The 19517-nt window shown below is 46.3% G+C and overlaps 1 protein-coding gene across 4 annotated transcripts in view; it reads right to left on the bottom strand.

Annotated features, from left to right (window-relative positions):
- RASGRP1 (RAS guanyl releasing protein 1) overlaps positions 1–19313 on the bottom strand; it is a 79314-nt gene extending 60001 nt beyond the window's left edge. The window contains exons 1-2 of one of the 4 annotated variants that reach the window (XM_064292213.1): positions 19161–19313; positions 13840–14024 (exon numbers count right to left, since the gene is read on the bottom strand). In XM_064292213.1, coding sequence (XP_064148283.1) covers positions 13840–14024; positions 19161–19234 — 259 coding nt within the window. In that variant the 5' untranslated portion in view covers positions 19235–19313. Of the gene's footprint in view, positions 1–9416; positions 9530–13839; positions 14025–18144; positions 18320–18874; positions 18979–19160 lie in introns of those variants that run through there. The other 3 variants (XM_064292214.1, XM_023558640.2, XM_023558639.2) reach the window with 3 other exon arrangements.
- Between the last annotated feature and the right edge of the window lie 204 nt (positions 19314–19517).

Here is a 19517-nt window from a genome sequence, read left to right as displayed (position 1 = left end):
TCCAAAGAGTGGCTAATGGATTCGAACTGCCAACCTCTCTGGTTAGCAGCCGTAGCACGCTGTAACTCTTAACCACTGTACCACCAGGGCAACCCCAGTAGGTTGTAACTCAAACCCAATGCAACTGCAGAACAAGGCCTGAAGTCCAGCAAAACTGCTCCAGGTGGAAGCAGGGCAGGTTCTAACGTCGGGGAGTGGGGGAGGGGCTGGGCTGGGTCTGTACTTTAGATGACCTTCTCCAGCAGTCTCACAGCTGACCATGGCTGTTTCAGTCAATTATTGAATAGGCTGCCTTTGCTTTCACACTGTTTCCTAATGTGTTTCCATCATGGACTTGATAACCTTCATGTCAAGCTATTGCCTTAAAAAATCTGCTGGAAAAGTGGCACTTTTAGGGAAGTACTCAGGGGAAGCACCCTTCAGTTCTGGGCCAGCTAAGCCTTTCCTTATAGGCCTCTGACTCATGGGAAAGGCATAAGTTAGAGAGAAAGCCCCTCTAGCACCACAGGAAACTGGTGAGTGTTGATTAAAGGTGGAAATGTTGACCAAGAAAGTTGCCTTTGAGTGCAAAGAATCCAATTATAGTTGGAAGAGACATCCACATTCCGTTTATTTTCATGGCCAAAAGATTGGCATGCTACAAGTTCTAAAGGGCATTTTCTGCAGTTGAGAAGGGACAGAAATGCAGGAAAACCTGACTGAACTGGTCCCAGGGTTTCAAAGGTACACACAAGCAGGGCTCCTCTTTAATTAGATATGGCCAGGTTGCTTCAGAGATGCCCAAGAGGCTGACTTCACCATGAGCTTTCCTGTCCATGTGGCTGAAAACCTATTTGCTCTATTGCTTCTCCAGACAATTTGTACCCTGTAGGTCTTCCAGGTTCTACTAGAAAGTCCAAGAAAATGCTCAGGGGTGTCTGAGAAGCAAGTACACTCTAAGACAGTATTTTTCAAAATCAGTTCATGGGCCACCTCCATCTAAACCATAGTGAATGCCTGCCAAAAGAAAATCTCCGGGCTGACTCTCAGGTACCTGAACGGCTAACACACTCCCCTGGTGTCTCTAGAGAAGTAAAACCAGCAAAGTGTGTATGTGTATGTGCATGTATAGATACAAATACATATACACAATGTATACACATATCTGTATATATACATGCATACACACACACACACATCTACGAAGAGATTTATCTGAAGAGATTTATCTATAGTTGTAGAGTCTGGCAAGTCCCAAGTCCTTGGGCCAGATGTCAGGCTAGTGGCTTCTCCTGACTTATGTAGCTACAGAAGCTGATGAACCCAAGATTGGCGGGTCAGATGGCAGGCAGCTGGCTCAAATTCCAAAAACTGCAGGTCATATGATCATGAGCCAGATGCACGATCCAGAGCAAGAGAGCTTTGCCAGAATATCCATATATATACTGGATACAGGCCACACTTCAGAGGAAACTCCCCTTACACCTGATTAGCTGATCACATCATATCACATCATGGAGAATGACTACATCTTTATGTAATTCCAAATTACATCATTACATAACTGCCAAACCACTAAGAATCAAGGCCCAGCCAAGTTGACACACACCCTTAACCATCAGTCTACCCCTCGTCACCTGTACACATCTCCTTAAAAAACCCAGTGCCGCTGAGTTGATAACATCTCCTTAAACAATATATAATCTCTAAATATACACAAAGTCATGCAGAACTGAAAACATACTAACCCCATTTACATCTTATATTTTAGAAGTGAAGAAAACAAAAATATTTGATGCACACATACACAGAAACCAAAAACAAAAAAAACCTGTTGCCATTGAGTCGATTCTGGCTCATAGCGACCCTATAGGACAGAGTAGAACTGCCTCATGGGGTTTCCAAGGAGCAGCTGGTAGATTCAAACTGCTGACATTTTGGTTAGCATCCAGAAGAAATACTCATAACAATTATAGTCCTTGTTTCTGCAACTGTTCACATGGTCATAACTGGTGTTTAAAATTACCTTCTTCTACCACCCATTCCATATTCCCTTTACCCTCAGCAAATACCTCAGCTGGTTGTGGTTCTTTGCCTGGTGGGGTGACCTGAACCTTCATTCCTGAAGGGTCTGGGCCATTACTAGTCATATGAAATTGGGTTGCTGTAGTTTTCCATTGACTTTAATTGAAAGGATGGTAGTACTAAGAGACACCCTAAGGGATCTCCTATATTCCAGAGATACTCTTCTTTACCTCCATTATGTAGCATCAAACCGATTTCCCCTTGGTAGTTAGGGTCAATTCACACCAGGCAATATGGTAACTCCTTTCTTTGCCTGTTGATCCAGAGGCATGAGGAGCCCCAAGTGACTGCGTGGCACTCTTAACTTTCAGTTCAGTGTGATCCATGTTGTGTCTCCAGGTAGGAGCATTTCTTCCTTTGGAACTAAGACATCTAGACCTGCACAGCGTAAGGTTGCGGGGACTGGAAGTAAAAATTTTGAGTGAGTCACTAGGGGTAATAATGCCACTCCCCTCTCCACTCCTTGAATCCTGGAACTGTGAATTCTGGCTATAGGAGAAACTGCACCATATACTGGAAGCTTGTTTGGAGCATACACAGCCTTTTGGAGAACACTGCCCTAACCTTGCAAAGTATTGCCACCTGGCTGGCACCATAATCGTGTCTTCAGAAGGCCATTCCATTGTTCTATCAAGCCAGCTGCTTCAGGATGATGATGAACTTGGTCAACTGAAAAATTAAACCTACTGCCATCAAGTCCAATCTGACTCATAGCACCCCTATGGTATGACCAGTGAATTCCATGAGCATGGGGCCACTATCATACTTCATTTGCTGTGAAGTGAGTCCTTTGATTTGAGGCAATGCTGCATGGGATACTGTGACAGTGGATAAGGCATTGTGTGAGTCCATGGATGGTAGTTTTGGCAGAGGCATTGTGGGCAGGGAAGGCAAACCCATATCCAGAGTAAGTGCTATCCCAGTTAGAACAAAACACTGCCCTTTCCATGATGGAAGTGGCCCTACGTAATCAACCTGCCACCAGGTTGCTGGCTGATCACCTTGAGGAATGGCGTCATGTTGGGGACTCAGTGTTCGATTCTGCTGCTTGCAGATTGGGCACTCAGCAGTGGCTGTAGCCAAGTCGGCCTTGGTGAGTGGAAGTCCATGTTGCTGAGACCATGCATAACCTCTATCCCTGCCACCGTGGCCACTTTGTTCACGAGCCCACTGGGTAATGGCAGGATTGGTGGGAAAAGAGGATGACTGGATTGAGCAGAACACATCATTCTATCCACTTCATTGTTAAAATCCTCCTCTGCCGAGGTCACCCTTTGGTGCACATTCAAATGAGATACAAATATCTTCACTTCTTTGGCCTATTCAAGAGGTCTAATTTTATACACATACCTCTTTCCCATGCCTCTTTTTCACCAATTTTCCAATCATTTTCCTTCCAAGTTCCTGACCATCCAGCCAAACCATTTGCCATAGCCCATGAATCAGTATACAGTTGTACATCTGGCCATTTCTCCTTTCAAACAAAGTGAAAAACCAGGTGCCCTGCTCAAAGTTCTATCCATTGGGAAAATTTTCCTTCACCAGTGTCCTCCAGAGAGTTCTCAGAAAGGGACTGCAGTATTGCTGCTGTCCGCTTTTGAGAAGTGCCTGCATATTGTGTAGAATGATCTGTAAACCAGGCACGAGATTTCTCTTCCTCAGTCAACGGGTCATAAGGAATTTCCCATGAGGCTGTAGGTGCAGACTGGGAGAGGGCAGGCAATGTGACAGGAGATGAGACCGTGGGCATATGGACCACTTCCTCATCCAACTTGTGGCTTCAAGTTCTGCTCGAGCCTGATCTCGTATATACCAGTTCCATTTAATGATGTAGTGCTGGTGTGCATGTCCAACTTTGTGAAGCTATGGGTCAGGCAACTCTCAGTTCACGATGAGCAGCTCAGGCTGCATGGTGACTTGGTGGCCCGTAGTTAGGTGTTCAGTCTCTATTAGGGTCCAGTAACAAGCCAAAAGAAGTTTCTCAAAAGGACAGTAGTTATCTGCAGAGGATGGCAGGGCTTTACTCCAAAATCCTAAGGGTCTGCACAGTGATTCACCAGTAAGGGCCTGCCGAAGACTCCAAACAGCATTTCTATCTGCTGTTGACATTTCCAGCACCATTGGATCAGCTGGATCATGTGGCCCAAGTGGCAGAGCACCTTGCACGGCAGTCTGAACGTGTTGCAGAGCCTTCTCTTGTTCTGGGTGTCGCTCAAAGCTAGCAGCTTTTGGAATCACTTGATAAATAGGCCAGAGTAGCACACCCAAATGAGGGATACGTTGCCTCCAAAACACAAACAGGCCCACCAGGCATTGTGCCTCCTTTATAGTTGCAGGAGGGGCCAGATGTAACAACTTATTCTTCACTTTAGATGAAATACCTTGACATGCCCCAAACCACTGGACTTCTAGTAGTTCCACTCAGGAGGAAAGCACCTGAATTTTTGTGGGATCAACTTCTACCTTCTATCAAGCAACTGTTTTACCAATAAGTCCAGAGTCATTGACATTTCTTCCTTACTAGGTCCAATCAGCATGTTATCAATGTAACGGACCAGTGTGATATCTTGTGGAAAGGAAAGGCAGTCAAGGTCTCTGTGGACTAAATTCTGACCTTAGGCTGGAGAGTTACATCTCTGAGCTAGGACAGTAAATGTGTATTGCTGGCCTTGCCAGCTGAAGGCAAACTGCTTCTGGTGTTCCTTCAAAACCAGAATCAGGAAAAAGGAATTGGCCAGATCAATAGCTGCAAACCAGATACACCAAGAAATGTATTAATTTGATCAAGCAATGAAACCACATCTGGAACAGCAGCTGCAATCGGAATCACCACCTGGTTAAGTTTATAATAATACTCTGTCATTCTGCAAGATCTATCTGTTTTTTTGCACAGCCAAAGTAGGCGAGTTGAATGGGGATGTGCTGGGAATCACCATCCCTGCATCCTTCAAGTCCTTGATTGTTGCACTAATCACTACAATCCCTACAGGAATGTGGTATTGCTTTGGGTTTACTATTTTACTAGATAGGGGCAGTTCTAATGGCTTCCACTTGGCTTTTACTACCATGATAGACCTTACCCTACTTATCAGGAATCCAATGTGGGGGTCCTGCCAGTTGCTGAGTATATCTATTCCAATTATGCATTCTGGAACTGGGGAAATCACTACAGGATGGCTTTGGGTACCCACTGGACCCACTGTGAGATGAACCTGAGCTAAGACTCCATTAATAACCTGACCTCCATATGTCCTCACTCTGACTCGTGGACTACAAAGATGTTTTGGGTCTCCTGGATTTAGTGTCAGTTCAGAGTCGGTATTCTGTAATCCCTGAAAAGTCTGAGTATTTCCTTCATAAAAGGCTGTAGATCCCTTTTGGGAAAGGATGAGAGGAAGATTAACAGTATAAATTTTCGGCAGTATAGTGGGTTCCTTCCTCAAGGGGACCTGGCCTCCCCTTCATTCAAGGAGTTTTGGGTCCGTAAATTGGCTCAGGTCTGGGAATTGATTGAGGGGCCATGACTCTCTATTCTGGAGATCTGAGTTAGACTCCCGTTCATTTGACCTAGAAATCTTTCACTTGTACAGATCAAGTAAATATTTACTAGATTTCCCATCTATTTCACTCCAAGGGACACCGTAACTAAGTAGCCAACACCATAAGTCCATACGCGTCAGACTGTTCTGATTACTGCTTTTGACTTTGCAGTCCGTTATGGTAACCATGCCTACCCTGTCTTTGTCAATTGAGTGCCGCCACTTGGCGCCTACCATCACGGGGTCTAATCAACTCCACTGCAGTCAGGTGTCTTGATTTAGTTAGGGCAGTTCCCACTGTCAAATTTGACTTAAATAAAATAGCAATCACAGCAGTTTTCAGGGATGCTGGGGCTCACTTCGCAAATTTGCTCCTCACTATTGTGGTAAAAGGTGTGTCCTCTGGGCACTCCAGGTGTGAGTCTGTAGGTTTAACCTGATAGATCCACTCTAACATGCCAATTTTCCTAAGCCTTTGGATAACTTTTTCTACAGTATACTAAGGCAAGTCTGGTACTTCAACTTGACTACTGTAGGCCACCAGATAATCTATGCTTCAGCAAACCAACCAAATAAACTATTAGATACTTTCCTCACCTCTCGAGGTGAAACACTGAATGAAGAAGCTGTGCTTAGTGGGCCAATTTCAATAAACTCAAACTGATCCAACTTTATGTTCCTTGTGTCATTGTCCTACACCCTCATAGTCACTTCCACACATATTCACCCAGATTTCTGTTTGTAGATATTAGAAAAGTCAAGCAGTTCTTTTGAAGAGTACTGTACCTCCTCCTGAGTTACAGTTTGTACTTCACCTTTGGGGGCTGCTGGGACTTATATCTAGAAGCAAGTCTAGACTTAAGTCTAGAAGCAAAAATTGGTGGTGGGGTGGGTCCTGGGAACATTCAGCAATGTCTGTCTCAGGCTCTGCCCCAGGCAATGCTCCAGGCTCTGCCCCAGGCAATATTTAAGACAAAAACTCTTCAGACAGGGCTAGGTTAATCTCATCATTTGGGGAGTGGAAGCGATAATGGTTTTACTGGAGAGGGTGGCTTAGCAGACAAATGGAATAATCTCTTCATATGGGAGTAAAAGGGTTGGTTTTGTTGGCAGGAATGATTCAATGGAATTTAGGGACTCAGTTCCCAGCTTCCTGGTTATCTGCCCATATGTCCCCAACCCAAGTTCCTAAATCCCATTTCTTCCCAATCAATGCCCTCACTTTAATGTCAGACACAATTTAAAGTTGGGAATACAAATGGCATTATAATTCAGCCACTCTTACAGTAAGACTCTGGGTTTGGTTTTTGGCAGTATCAGCTCTGCTACTGTAAGAACTAAGGCTTTCTTTCAGGGCACAAGTGGAAACTTTTAGGTTTTTTATGTGGCTTTTGAGCTATTTCTTGAAGTCCTGAGCTCATCTCTTTCTTTCAACACTTTGTCTAGTAGGACCAGCCACCAGCTTCCCTATACTTCTCATTCTGACAAAACTGTAGAAAAGTGTCAAACATGCCATCACCCAGAGCCTCGCTTCTCACCAATACTTGGTCTATTGGTGGTGATATTTTGTCATTAATATTACTACCTCATGCTGTGGATTAGCAGCATCCTCTTTATCACTGGAGGCAGAGTCACCAACACCTTTAAGACTGGTCATACTTGAGAAACCAATTTAGAAATTTGTCCTTACGATTTTGTTTCTCTAGTACCACTCAGTACTAAATGTCTTTGGCTGGGTTCTCTAGAGAAGCAAAACCAGTGTTGTGTATGTATATATACATAATGTATGTGTGTGTGTGTATGTATATACATATATGTAGAGAGACAGACAGAGAGATTTATCTAAAAAAAATGGTTTATGTGGTTGTAGAAGCTGGCAAGTCCCAAGTTCGTGGGTCAGGCATCAAGCTGGAGGCTTCTCCCTACTCATGTAGCTGCAGGGGCTGATAAGCCCAATATTAGTAGGTCAGGTGGCAAGCTGCTGGTTCAAATCCCAAGAACCAGAGGTCATACGCTGATGAGCTGGATGCAGGATCCAGAGCAAGCAAGCGAGTTTTGCCAGAATGTCCATATATATATGTTGGATGCAAGCCACACACCCAAGGAAACTTCCCTTACAACTGATTTGCTGATCACATCAGATCACATCATGGAAGATGACTACATCATTACACAACTGCCAAACTATATCGTTACATAACTGTAATGCTACACCATTACATAACTGCTAAACCACTGGAATCATGGCCCGGCCAAGTTGACATACAACCTTAACCATCACACCTGGTGATTATTCCTCATGGGAACATGAGGCTCAGAGATAACCTGATCAGAGTTTAGATCTCAGAGTCTCTCCCACAACTGGGCTAGACTACCTATCATGGGTTACTTTCCTGAGCTTCAATTCCCCATTAGCTAAAAAAAGAGGTAAGTGTTTAACCAATGTCCGTTGTGAATGCATGTGTGTATGTGTACCTTCTGTCTCAGCAGGTCTGTGGATGGATTTACTGAACTAAAATGATGCTCAGAACTCCTGCAACACTAACTTATGCACAAGCATTTTTACAACTGCCTGTGTCCTCCATTCTAGAGAGAAACCTACCAAAGACATCACCCCATAGATGAAGACAGTGAAGGGGATTTCCCATCTCCCCTTTTCTCGGGCCTGGTATTTACTGTAACTCATGCTCATGAGATGGCAGATGTGCCAGCCTCAGGTGCTGGGTGATGCCAGTCTGTCAAAGATGCAGCAAAGAGGCTCCTTGGCATAAATAGCTTCCCAGTCATGTAACCCTAATTCACTCCCAAGGGCTAAGAATAGTCATGCCTTTGAGCTGTTCTGATGCCTAGAAGCCTTAGGACGTGGGTGTCCCGAGGGCTTTATATTTGAAACCTTGCCATGACTCCCAGGGACTGTGGGTTCACTGAAGAAGCTTCTGAGACAGCTTGGGTCATTTTCATGAAGGGCCTGTAGTCAGCAATGGCCTAGGCTTTGGAGCCCCTTCCCAACCCTACACTTGGCTTTGTTCCTTGGAGTTGCCCGTTCTAGAGTGCCCATCAGTGCTCACAGCCCTGGGCTTCTGGTCCTGTGCTCCTGTTGCCTGTGGGTACCTCGTTTTAGTGCACAGACTGCAAGTTGGAGAGTGGTGAGAAATATACAACCTTCCCTTTGACATGGAGGAAACTGGGTCCCAACCAGTGTGTGCTTGCCTTCTTTGGCTCCAACTTTAAAAGCAGATGTGATGTTTTACTCTTATTAACTCAGGTCTATGCTTTTAACAACCACCTGCTCCACGGTGGAGGAAACATACCTGTTAGAATTGGGGTACTTTTAGCTGGAAAACCTGTCCACCACTGATGACCCTGCTGGTATTTGAAATACTGGTGGTGTAGTTTCCAGCATCATAGCAACAAGCAAGCCACAACAAAATGACTAGGAAGAAACCCTGGCAATCTAGTTTTGAATATTAGACAATGAAAACCTTATGGATCACAACAAAATATTGTCCGATATAGTGCAAGAAAGTGAGCCCCCTAGATTGGAAGGCACTACACAGCAGGTGCAACAATGGCCTCAAACATACCAACGATCATGAAGATGGTGTAGGACCAGGCAATGTTTCATTCTGTTGTACATAAGGTCACCATAAGCCAGAGCTGACTTGATGGCAACTAACAATAACAACAACAACTAGTTTAGGAGATCTTTGGATAGCACTGAACAATGCACAAGAGAGAATTTCAGGAAGAGATCTAGTATACAGATGGGGTCCATTCAATGTTTCTTAAATTAGATAGAGCTTAATATCTAACCTGAAGGAGACCAGGCCTGCAGATCCATCCGCGTGGTGCGTAGTTCTCTCACGAGTATAAGAGGCCCGTCCTAGGAGAGGCACCCAAGCTTGCCCAGCTCAGGCAGCAAACATCTGCTGGGGGCAGGGGAGGAAGAACTTGAGCAGTGTTTTTTGTTTAGACTGGGGGCACGAGGCAAGTGATTTCAATTCTCAGAGGCTCTATTTATTTTCTTGTTTGTCTAATGGAGAGAATACCTGGCCTTTTTCACAGAATCACTGGGTGGCGCAAACAGTTAATGTGCTTGGCTGCTGACTGAAAGGATGGAGGTTCGAGTCCACCGGAGGCACCTTGGAAGAAATGCCTTGTGATCTATGTACTTCCGAAAAAATGCGCCATTGAAAATCTTCTACTCTGACACACATGGGGTCTCCATGAGTTGGAATCAACTCCACAACGGCCACAACAACTGGTCTGCCTAGATCATAGAGTTGCTTTAAGTATAAAGGAAAATCAGTACATATAGAGCTCCAAGGAAGCATAAACAACACTCTGTAAATATAAGACACTAGGATGCGTTTCCCTTCACATTGACAGGTACAGCAAAGACGCTGAGTTTCTTCCCTCATCTCACCCCGGAGCAGGGCGCTGCTTGCTGAGAGGTCCCTTTCTGGGACATGTTTGCGGTTGTCTTTCTGATGCTGTCAGAAGTTGTCTTGCACTCCAAGAGGACAAGGGAAAAGCTTTGTGAATTTGGACATCTGAAGACTTCCATTCGGCCCCAAATGCTGGCAGCCCTCTTTCAAAGTGAAATCTTTTAAAAAAGCCCAGAGGACCTCACAGAGCTTGGCTACCCTGAGACAGACGGCGTGATTCACAAAAATTTGACATAAATAAATGTACCAGGTTGAGATGACTGGCCTCATTATGCTCAGTTGAAGAGCGAATTAGCTAGCAATGACATGGTGAGAATGTAAAGCATGACCGCTGATTGAAACAGAAGGTGGGAGTGGGTTATTGCATGGGTAAAGCAGTGAACTCTGACTCAAGGCTCCAAGTTTCTAATCACAGATCTGTAATCCTGTAGATGACATTGGGAGGCTTGATGGAGGCCTTCGAAAGTACCCTTAATTGGTAAGTGGTACCTATCCTTTAAAGCCTTATAATAAGTCCTTCCTCTCAGAAAAGCTGTGGGTGGTAAGTAATGGCTAACAGTGATAAGAGCCATCAGTAAACACTTCAGAACGCCCACAATGCCTTAGGCATTATTCAGACTCTTATAAAGAGATGTAACCAAAATGCAAATCCCATAGTTTCCAAAAGATCTCTCAGTTGCTTTTGCCCCTAGTTAACCATCTACCCTCTCTACAATTGTCCAATAGACCTTCTGAGATGATGAAAATGCTCTCTATCTATGCGTGTCCCACTGTAGCTGTACTTGAGGTTATCGAGCACTTGAAATGTGGCCAGCTAGAGAGGCCGAGGAACTGAATTTTAAATTTCATTTAATTTTAATTAATGTAAGTGTAAACAGACGTGGCTAAAAACCATAAAGCCCTTTGCCATAGAGTCGATTCCGACTCATAGTGACCCTATAGGACAGAGTAGAACTGCCCCATACGGTTTCCAAGGAGTGCCTGTTGGATTCTAACTGCCGACCTTTTGGTTAGCAGCCATAGCTCATAACCACTACGCCACCAGGTTTCCAAGTGGCTGCCAATTGGGCAGAGCAGCTCCATCTAATTCAAGCCTCCTGAAGTATCTGTCTGAAGATGAGTTGAAAGGGTAATAGAAAGTAAATAGAAGGTAATAAGACTGACGTTCAAAAAACAGGTTTTTCTTTCCTTCTTTCTTTTTAAGCTGGTGGAAGGGTAACTAGAACCAGGGTATGAAGTAAGAGATTACAAACAAAACAAAACAACAATACTTTTATACTATTTCCCTCTCTTTTCACAGGTATTAAAATTAGAAGACATCTAAACTTATTAGCAAAAGCTAAGCTAGACTACTTTATGCTAAAGCCAAACTTTTCTATACAAACCCAAGAAAATAACCAGTTAGGTAAGAGTCAAGAGAAAATTAGGCTGGCTTTTTTTTTTTTTTTTTCTGTTCTAGTCTCCGATCACCTCCTACAGAGAAAGGGACTCACAGAAACACAGGCACAGAGTCTGCCCCGGAATTGGCCTTGTCACCAGGCTGTGCTGAGCCCAGCTTTACTCCCCTCTCTGCCTCATTCTCTATCCACCTCCCCGCAACAGAAATCCCAACTGATAACCAACGAGCCAGAAGCACATGAAAATCACAGATGAAAGCTGCTGTCTGTCTTCTATTCCCTCCAGATGTAGAATGTTCTTTTTTGCCCCTTTATGTAAATTCTGAGACAGGAAACTCTGCAGCACAAGGCACAAACCCCGAGATCTTACCTTCTGCCTTCCCATGACACTGCCACAGCTCCAGAGGGATTTCAGCAAACTGGCTGTTCTTGGGATCTCTGTCCTTACCTGAAGTGCACTTACTCAAACTACATGGTATGAAGAACTTAGGCTTCCCGCATGCCTTAGCTGGTTACTGCCCTGTCCTTAGTATGTTTGTCCTGAACAGTGCTTGTCTTGGGTGTCGTAAGCTCTAAGGGTACAGGGATTTGCTCACTGTAATTCTCCTTGTGCACCACCCAGCACAGTGTCAGATGCAATTAGTGACTTAATCAATGCATGTTGATAATGGATAAGAGACTATTAGATTCAATAGGATTTTGAACCACTTCTGGCTTTAAGGTTTTTTTTTTTTTTTGATTCAACATATTTCAGAAAACCATGTCCTTTGCCCTTGTAGGGTTCATTGACGGGTGTGGATTAGGCTTGGTGGCTTTGGGGAAGGACTTCAGAATTGGCCATGTATTTACTTGCTTGAAGGTTAGGAAAACAGTCCTGAACTCAGCCTGCAGGTACACGGTTGGCATGGGAGGAAGGAAGATAGCATGATAAACAGGCTTTTGGTTCCAGGTTTCTCAACAGTGAGATGGGAAGAGAATAAAAATCTTTAATTCTTGAAATAGCTACACTGCTCCGCTAAAGACCAGTAAATATGACTACCAAAACTGCGTGAGGAGTTAAAACGTCTACAACACTTTAAAGGAGTGATTCTCAAAGTGTGGCTCTCAGATCAGTGGTGTCTTGGCATCACCTGAAACTTGTTAGAAATGCAAATGCTTGGGCCCCTACTCTAGACTTACTAAATGTGAAACTCTGGGGGTGGGGCCCAGCCATCTGTGTTATAAAACACCCTCCACGTGACTTTGATGCACTAAAGTTTGAGAACCATGGCTGGTAGCCAACGGCAAAATAGGTGAAACTCTTCTTTGCAATGAGGACTAAATGACTCAAGTCTTTCTCAATTTTAGAAATAAGTAAGTGCTCAAGACGTCGAGCCAACAATCCTTGGTTCTGAGTTCTAAGTAATCTTCATCTTGTACTACTAGGGACATGATCAAGCCTCCTCTGTGCTCCCCAGGAGGCTCCTGGGGCTGAGGTGGGCTGGTGCTACCGAGCTACACGCGGTCATCTGCTTCACAGCGGGAGACACAGCAACATGAAAAGGCGTGCAGAGGGAGGAATGCGAGATCGCTGGAGATTTTGCATTTTCCCCTCGGTTCTATTCATCGCTCTTTTGGAGGGCGGAACAGATATTTAATACTTTGCAATCGCTATTTAATGAATAATGATCAAGAGAAAGACAGTGCACATAAAGTAATATTAAAAAATAGGGCTAATAGGGCCTCTTTTCAGATTATAGCTCATTGGCTGCACCAAGGGGTGCATCCTTAATGGCGAGTCACGGTGACACCCAAGCGCAGCGTGTGATACTTCACGGGCACCGTGCGCGTCCGTACACTTACTCCTAACATCCTTTGCTCCGAATCACAGCACAGATTAAGCAGTATCGTCTAGTCACTAACACTCTGGCTTTACCTCGTCCTTTCCTGTTCTACCACAACTACCTTCCAGATTGTAAAGGGGATTATTAAGACTTTATTTGTCCAAGTGATTCAAAGGTTTTGAAGTTTCTGGTCGATAACAATGTTTCCTCATGTAAAATGGTCTTTCTGTGCCCTAAGAACACAAGGGTAAAGAAGTGTGAAAGCATCAGATGCATGGTGTCACCTGACGCATTTTTCATCATGACAAAGCTCTTGTCTGAGAAAAATGGACCTGCCAACCTCCTCAGTGCCTTTTCTGCCTTACGCTGTACCTCTCATCAGCACCCATCGCGCCCACACTGTCACATGCCACAGGCACTGCAGAATGTCTCCAGCGTTTCAAAGACTCTTTCAAAAGCTATTTTTAAAGCCCAAATACAATCTAGGTTGCTATTCTAGAAAGCACTTTTTAAGGAAGAACAAAATAATATAGCAATTTTTATGCACGTGGGCAGTTAGCCAACTCACCAAAAGACTGAATGCAGCTGTCAATGAGGTCATCCAGGCTGGCTCCTTTGGTTAAATGTCCCAGAGACACCATCATTCGGAACGGGGTGATGTGGGCCAGGCTGGGATGGGCGGGGAAGGGGCTGCTGGTTGGCTTCGCTTCTAGTCTTGCTTTAGGGGCAGCTCTACAGCCATGGGCAGGTTTCCTGGGGAAGAGAGAAGGCAGGAATGTAAGCAGAGCAGTCAGGGGATGAAGAAGCTGTTAGCTCCTAGCTCCAAAGGCAGACTGGACGGGAAAGGAGCAGACTTAAGACAATTAATCCCGGGAGCTGGACTGATGGAAGACATACCCCTCCTACTTGGCAAATGCACCAAACAGACTGGTTGGCTGTTAAACATCTCCCCAGCAAATAATGAGGTGTGATTTCAGGGTTGCAACTAGGGCTTTTCATCCTGGGGTTAGGATTGTTCTGTCCTGCTGGGTCCTAGTTCCCCACGGGGAGAAGAGGCAGCCCTTAGCTCTCGGCAATGATTTTTTATTTTAGCTCGTAGGCCAGAGACTGGGGTTTTAAGAATTGTTTAAGTTGGTCTTCTCTTGAGCTAAGCTAATTCATCTTGGACAATATCAGGATGCTGCAGAAGGTCAGGCAGCCTTGAAAACATCTATAAAGACACTGGAGGAGAAATCAAAGACTGAGGACCCGTGTGCAGGGGGTGACAGGTTATGCTGCTGGTGGTTAGGTTTCAAGACAGGCCTGGCTTTCTCACAAATCTTGGTTGGTTTTAAGATCGTGATTTTCATTATTGATAACATGGGTAATCACTATGGGTCATTCTATCAAGTCCTCACTTGGGGCCTCACCAATTGAAAAAGAAAGCAGAACTATGAGAGCTTTGTTCCAGATCTAAATGTGAAAGGACAAGACTGGATCTGAAAATGCCTTAGAAGTCCAAGAGTTCACCTTTGTCCACTCACAGTTAGCTTTAGCTTTGATCATGACCTCAGCAGCACATGTCAAGTTGTTTGAAAAGTGATATGAAGAAGATTAGGCATTTTATTTTCCTCTCTATTAAAATTAATAGACACAAGCACACATACATACATATAATGATAATCTTTCAAGGTTTAATAGTCCTGGGTATTATTGTTTCTTTGAGCATATCGTTAATTTTCCTCTCCTCACTGTGGTTTTGGTCATTTCATAGTTTATTAACAAAAAGGAGAAACGAAAAAGAAAAAAGTATACCTCAGATCCTTAACTTTAGTTACTGACTAAATATTATGATAAACACATGATGGCATCAGTTAATATTGATTAATTAGTCAATAAGAGCTTTTTCTATGAGGAAGACATTGTGATAGGCTGGGGTGACCACAGTGAGATAGGCTACGTGAAGGCACTTTGTAAACTACAAAATATACTCTTTCTATGTTAGGGTTTCTTGTTGTTGATATAGAAAGGAGATCTAGAAGTTCCTCGCTATAAAAATCTAGTTGGAGAATCAGACCTAGGCAGTGAAAGGTAACTCCATAAATCTTTACCAAGTGTTCTATGCTTGTCAAGGGTAAGAAGTGTGATGGTTCCCAGAGCAGGGAGAGCTCAGTTCCAGCTGGAGTGTCTGGGAAGACTTCTCTGACAAGGTATAATCTCATGCAGAAAGGGCTGAAGAAGAGCTTAGATAAAAAATAAATGCTTAAGTATGTGTGGACTTTGGGAAACCAGCTGCTAAAAGACAGTGCACTGAACTATGGAGCCACTCAGTGTGCCGCCAGACTCATGGAGGGTACACCCTGGCCCTTACAGTCTGTTTCAAACTATTTCCAGAGCTCTGGTCTGGGTGGCCACTGGGCTCTGTTCCCACCTGGGGTGGGTCCAATGAATCCAATCAATGACTGACCCAAGGCTGTAAGCCGATGCTGCCCAGGATTCTTGGCAGATCAAGTTGGTGTTACAGGACTCAGCTAAGTTTCTGGCCAGTACTGATTTCTGTCTGGGCCCTGTGCTAGCCCCACAACCAGATCAGTATCTGCAAACAGGAGAAATAATAATAGCCAACATGAATTGAGCCACTACAATATGGCAGCCACTGTGCTGGGGATTTACATTGTCTTCAAAGCTTCTTTTTTTTTTTTCAAAGCTTACAGACCAGAAAGATGTTATCTCCATTTTATGAGATAACACTTGCTCTGGGAACCATCACACTTCTCACCCTTGACAAAGTCTAAAACTGAGTCTAAAAGAGGTTAAATGACAGCCAGTGGTGTACAACTCATATGTGCCAGTTGTGGGATTTGTACTTGGTGCCTCTCTGGCTTTATTCATTTAATACTTACTGTGCACTATTTACTACAACACAGCTAGCAAGTAGATCCAAACAGAGAGGCTGAAAGGCCAATTCAATAAAAACAAAATCCCCCCAAAGCATAGCTGATAGCAAAATGCTGAATATCAAACCCCACTCTTTCTGCAGGTCGCCAGAACCATCCTGAGAACCCTGGAACTAGATGGACTCTCCATGATCCAACCTCCTTCCCCCCATTTAAAGGTGTTTAGAAGGGCAATGTGACTTGCCTTTGGTGGCAAACACATGCTAGAAGCCAGGCCTCCCATGCTCCGTGCCATTCTCCCTTCCCTTCCTGGAAGCACTGACAACTCTCTAAATCTGGGGCTGGCCACCTTGTGTCAGCATTAGTTAGCTTTCTCCCTTAGCTGCTGCCTTTCCACCATTAAGACCTCCAACAAAGGCAGAGTAGGGAAGTGATGAAAATAAGGTTGTTCTCAGTAGAAGCCTCTTTCTCTCGGGCCTTCCACACCACCTCTCCCTCATGCCTAAAGAAGAGGCAACCACAACTAGAGGCTGTGTCTCCACGCAGGGCCCCTCCTGCTGGGGCCGGCAAGAGGGCTAACTCACGCTCTCAACCTGGAGATCCAAGCATAAATTCATTTTCTCTCCTGGTCAGTGGCATCGACCATTCAGGACTCCTAAACCTGCCCTGGCCTCTAATTCTGGTAACGTTTCCTAGCGTCACCAGCAGGGGAAACCACTTTGGTTCATAAGGTGATTCTCGGAGGTAGAAACTTTTACCAGAACTAGGAGGAACTGGGTAGACTTAGGTGTTAAGAAATTGAAGGGCGTATTTAGGATGAGAGAAAGGGAAGAGAAGGTGAGAGGTGCAATCTGGGAAGTACAGGGGCCAGAGAGGCTCAGAGGGCTTGGGCATGAGAAACCAGGGAGAAGAGAAGCTATTAAAAACCAAACTGTAACCTAAGAAATGTTGGAAGACGGGGAGCTATTTGCACCATAAACTGGGGAACTGCTCTTTTGCTGTGGAGTCTCTTGACTGGCCGCCTTGGGACAACCTTCAGGGTACTCTGTCTCTTCCGGTGAAATGGGCTAGATAGGATTTATGCAGTCCTTTATTATAGGCAGGCATGAGGGTGTTTTAATGACCAACCCATAGAGTGAATGGCCTCTAAGTCGGCAAAGGTATATTTTTAAGGGATAGTAGCCAAATGTTTCCTGGCCAACTTCCTCGTGAATTACACACACACACACACACACACACACAAACACACACACAAGAGGAGGAAGAAAGAAAAGAAAAAGAACTAGAGAAACAAGTGAAAGTGTTTTTTAAGCCTAAATGTGACCAAGGCCCCACAGGGTTTGCTAATGGAGACTCAAATCTCTCAACTGGTTTAGGTGAAATCTTCTCCAGGCACAGGTACCTCCATGGAGGTCAATTTCAGCCTCAACTTTTTTTTTTTTTTTTAAATGAAACTCAGCCTAGAAGAGTAAGGGATGAAATGGAGGAAGAGGACTGGAATTTCCACAACCTTTTTTGCAGTAGAAGGTGACTTTTATCGGCTTCTAGTAAGGATTCTTTACAGTCCTGTCATCTTTCTCCAAAATATAAACTCAATTTAATTTACTGAACTCTATCTAACCCCCCCCCCAGCCCAATTTAGTGCAAGGTACAGTGGTGGATTCTCTGGGGATACTTGGGGGGCGGGCACGGAGAAGACGAGCATAAAGGGCCAAGGACCCTTAATACCAGGGAACTGAACGTAAGTGGGGCAAGTCCAGCAGAGCAAAGCTTCCTGCCTCTGCTCGGTATGTTGTGCAGGTCGGCCACTGCACATTCACACATCAGAGGCGATGCAGTTAGCCCCCTGGAACTGTGAAGTGCATAACTTGCCCAGCCCTATGCGGAGGCCAGGCAGCTATCCAGGCAGTTGCCCTGTTCTGGCACTTTGGGGGAGAAACTCAAAGTTGCCAGGCCCCTCCATGTCTTTCTCCACCCGAGCCCTTTCAACCACTCACTTTTCATCTTCTGTCACTCCAAGACCCTTTCTAGAATGATAAGCGGGTAAAGGGTTGCAGATTTCCACCCGGAAGGTTATACGGCTCGCTGACCCAGGGACCTGGAAACTCCTCTGGAGCCGGGGCGACCAAGCGGTATCACCTCTGCTTGTGCCTCCGACAGGCCCGAAGCAGTAAAAGCTGCTGGCCGTTCCGGGCCGAGCCCGAGAGCCGCAGAGCCGCGAGGGGCCACCAGATGGCGTTGCCGGTGCCCCGCGCTCGCAGCAGGTGCGGGTGGCGCGGTGAGTCCGCGCGTGGGAGTCCCCGGTGCTTCGCCGCGAGTATCCCGGGGAGGAGGTAGCGGCCGTCCGCGGACGTGGGCTAGGTCACTGAAGGGCTTTCGCCCTCGCAATGACGAATTTACCCCGGCAAACTCTGGCCTCGCGGCCGCGCCGCCTCGAACCCCAGCTCCCTCGCCCACCGCCGGCCACGACCCGCGGGGCGCTCCGGCCTTGCCCGCACGTCGCGCCGTCTCCCTGGACTTCAGCAGGAGCCTTTGACCTGCGGCCGCCCCCAACCCCGGGCCAGCAACCTCCCGTAGGAAGAGGCGCCCTCGCCGCCCGCCCCCCGCCCCCGTCAGTGAGAGGACCTCAGGGCGCCGCCCACACAGCTGCCCCGTCCCCGAGAAAGCGAGCGGGCGCTCCCGGGCTCGGGCCGGAGCACGACGGCCTCGGCCGCCGCCTCTACTCACCGCGGAGCCTCTCTGGCCTTGCCCAGGGTTCCCATCGCCGCGGCCCGCGCTCCTGCGCCGGCTCACCTCGCGCGACGGGACGGGCTCGGCGGGGCGCGGCGCATGGCCACCGCCGCCGCCTGCCCGGGCCTCTCCGCCCCCGGGCCGCCTGCCGCCGCTCTCCGTGCCAGGCGAGCCCGACGGAGGCGCACCGGAGGCACAAACTTTGTGTGAGCGCGCGCCCTCGCCCTCGCTCGCTCGCGCGCGCGCGTACACACACCCAGACACACACTCTGGCACCAACCACCTGACAAACGCTGATGTTATCGGCTGTAGGAAATGTGTGGCGCTCCTCAGCTCTTCTCCGAAACCTGTCCCCATTACTCGGTAGTGCCGAGAGCCCTGGGCCTCTCTCAGTTCTCTTTTTACACCTGACTTCCACGACCCCCAGCCAAAGGGTTAAGTCCGAGGAGGAGGTGGGGGAGGGGCGGCGGCTCTCGGTTACACCGAATGCCACCAACTCCGCGTCTTGCAGAGGAGGCTGTGAGCGCCAGGAAACGGGCTTCACGAAGCGACTCTCGTGGGACCCCCCTTTCCTTCGCGCCGTTTCGCAGCCTGGGACCTCTGCTTGAGACGTGTCAGTCCTGGCTCCGGGGGACCCCTT

The sequence above is a fragment of the Loxodonta africana genome, chromosome 10 (assembly GCF_030014295.1).
Source record: "Loxodonta africana isolate mLoxAfr1 chromosome 10, mLoxAfr1.hap2, whole genome shotgun sequence".
Lineage (NCBI taxonomy): Eukaryota > Metazoa > Chordata > Mammalia > Proboscidea > Elephantidae > Loxodonta > Loxodonta africana.
Note: the sequence above shows the minus strand (reverse complement) of the source record. Positions and strands in the feature narration are given on the sequence as shown.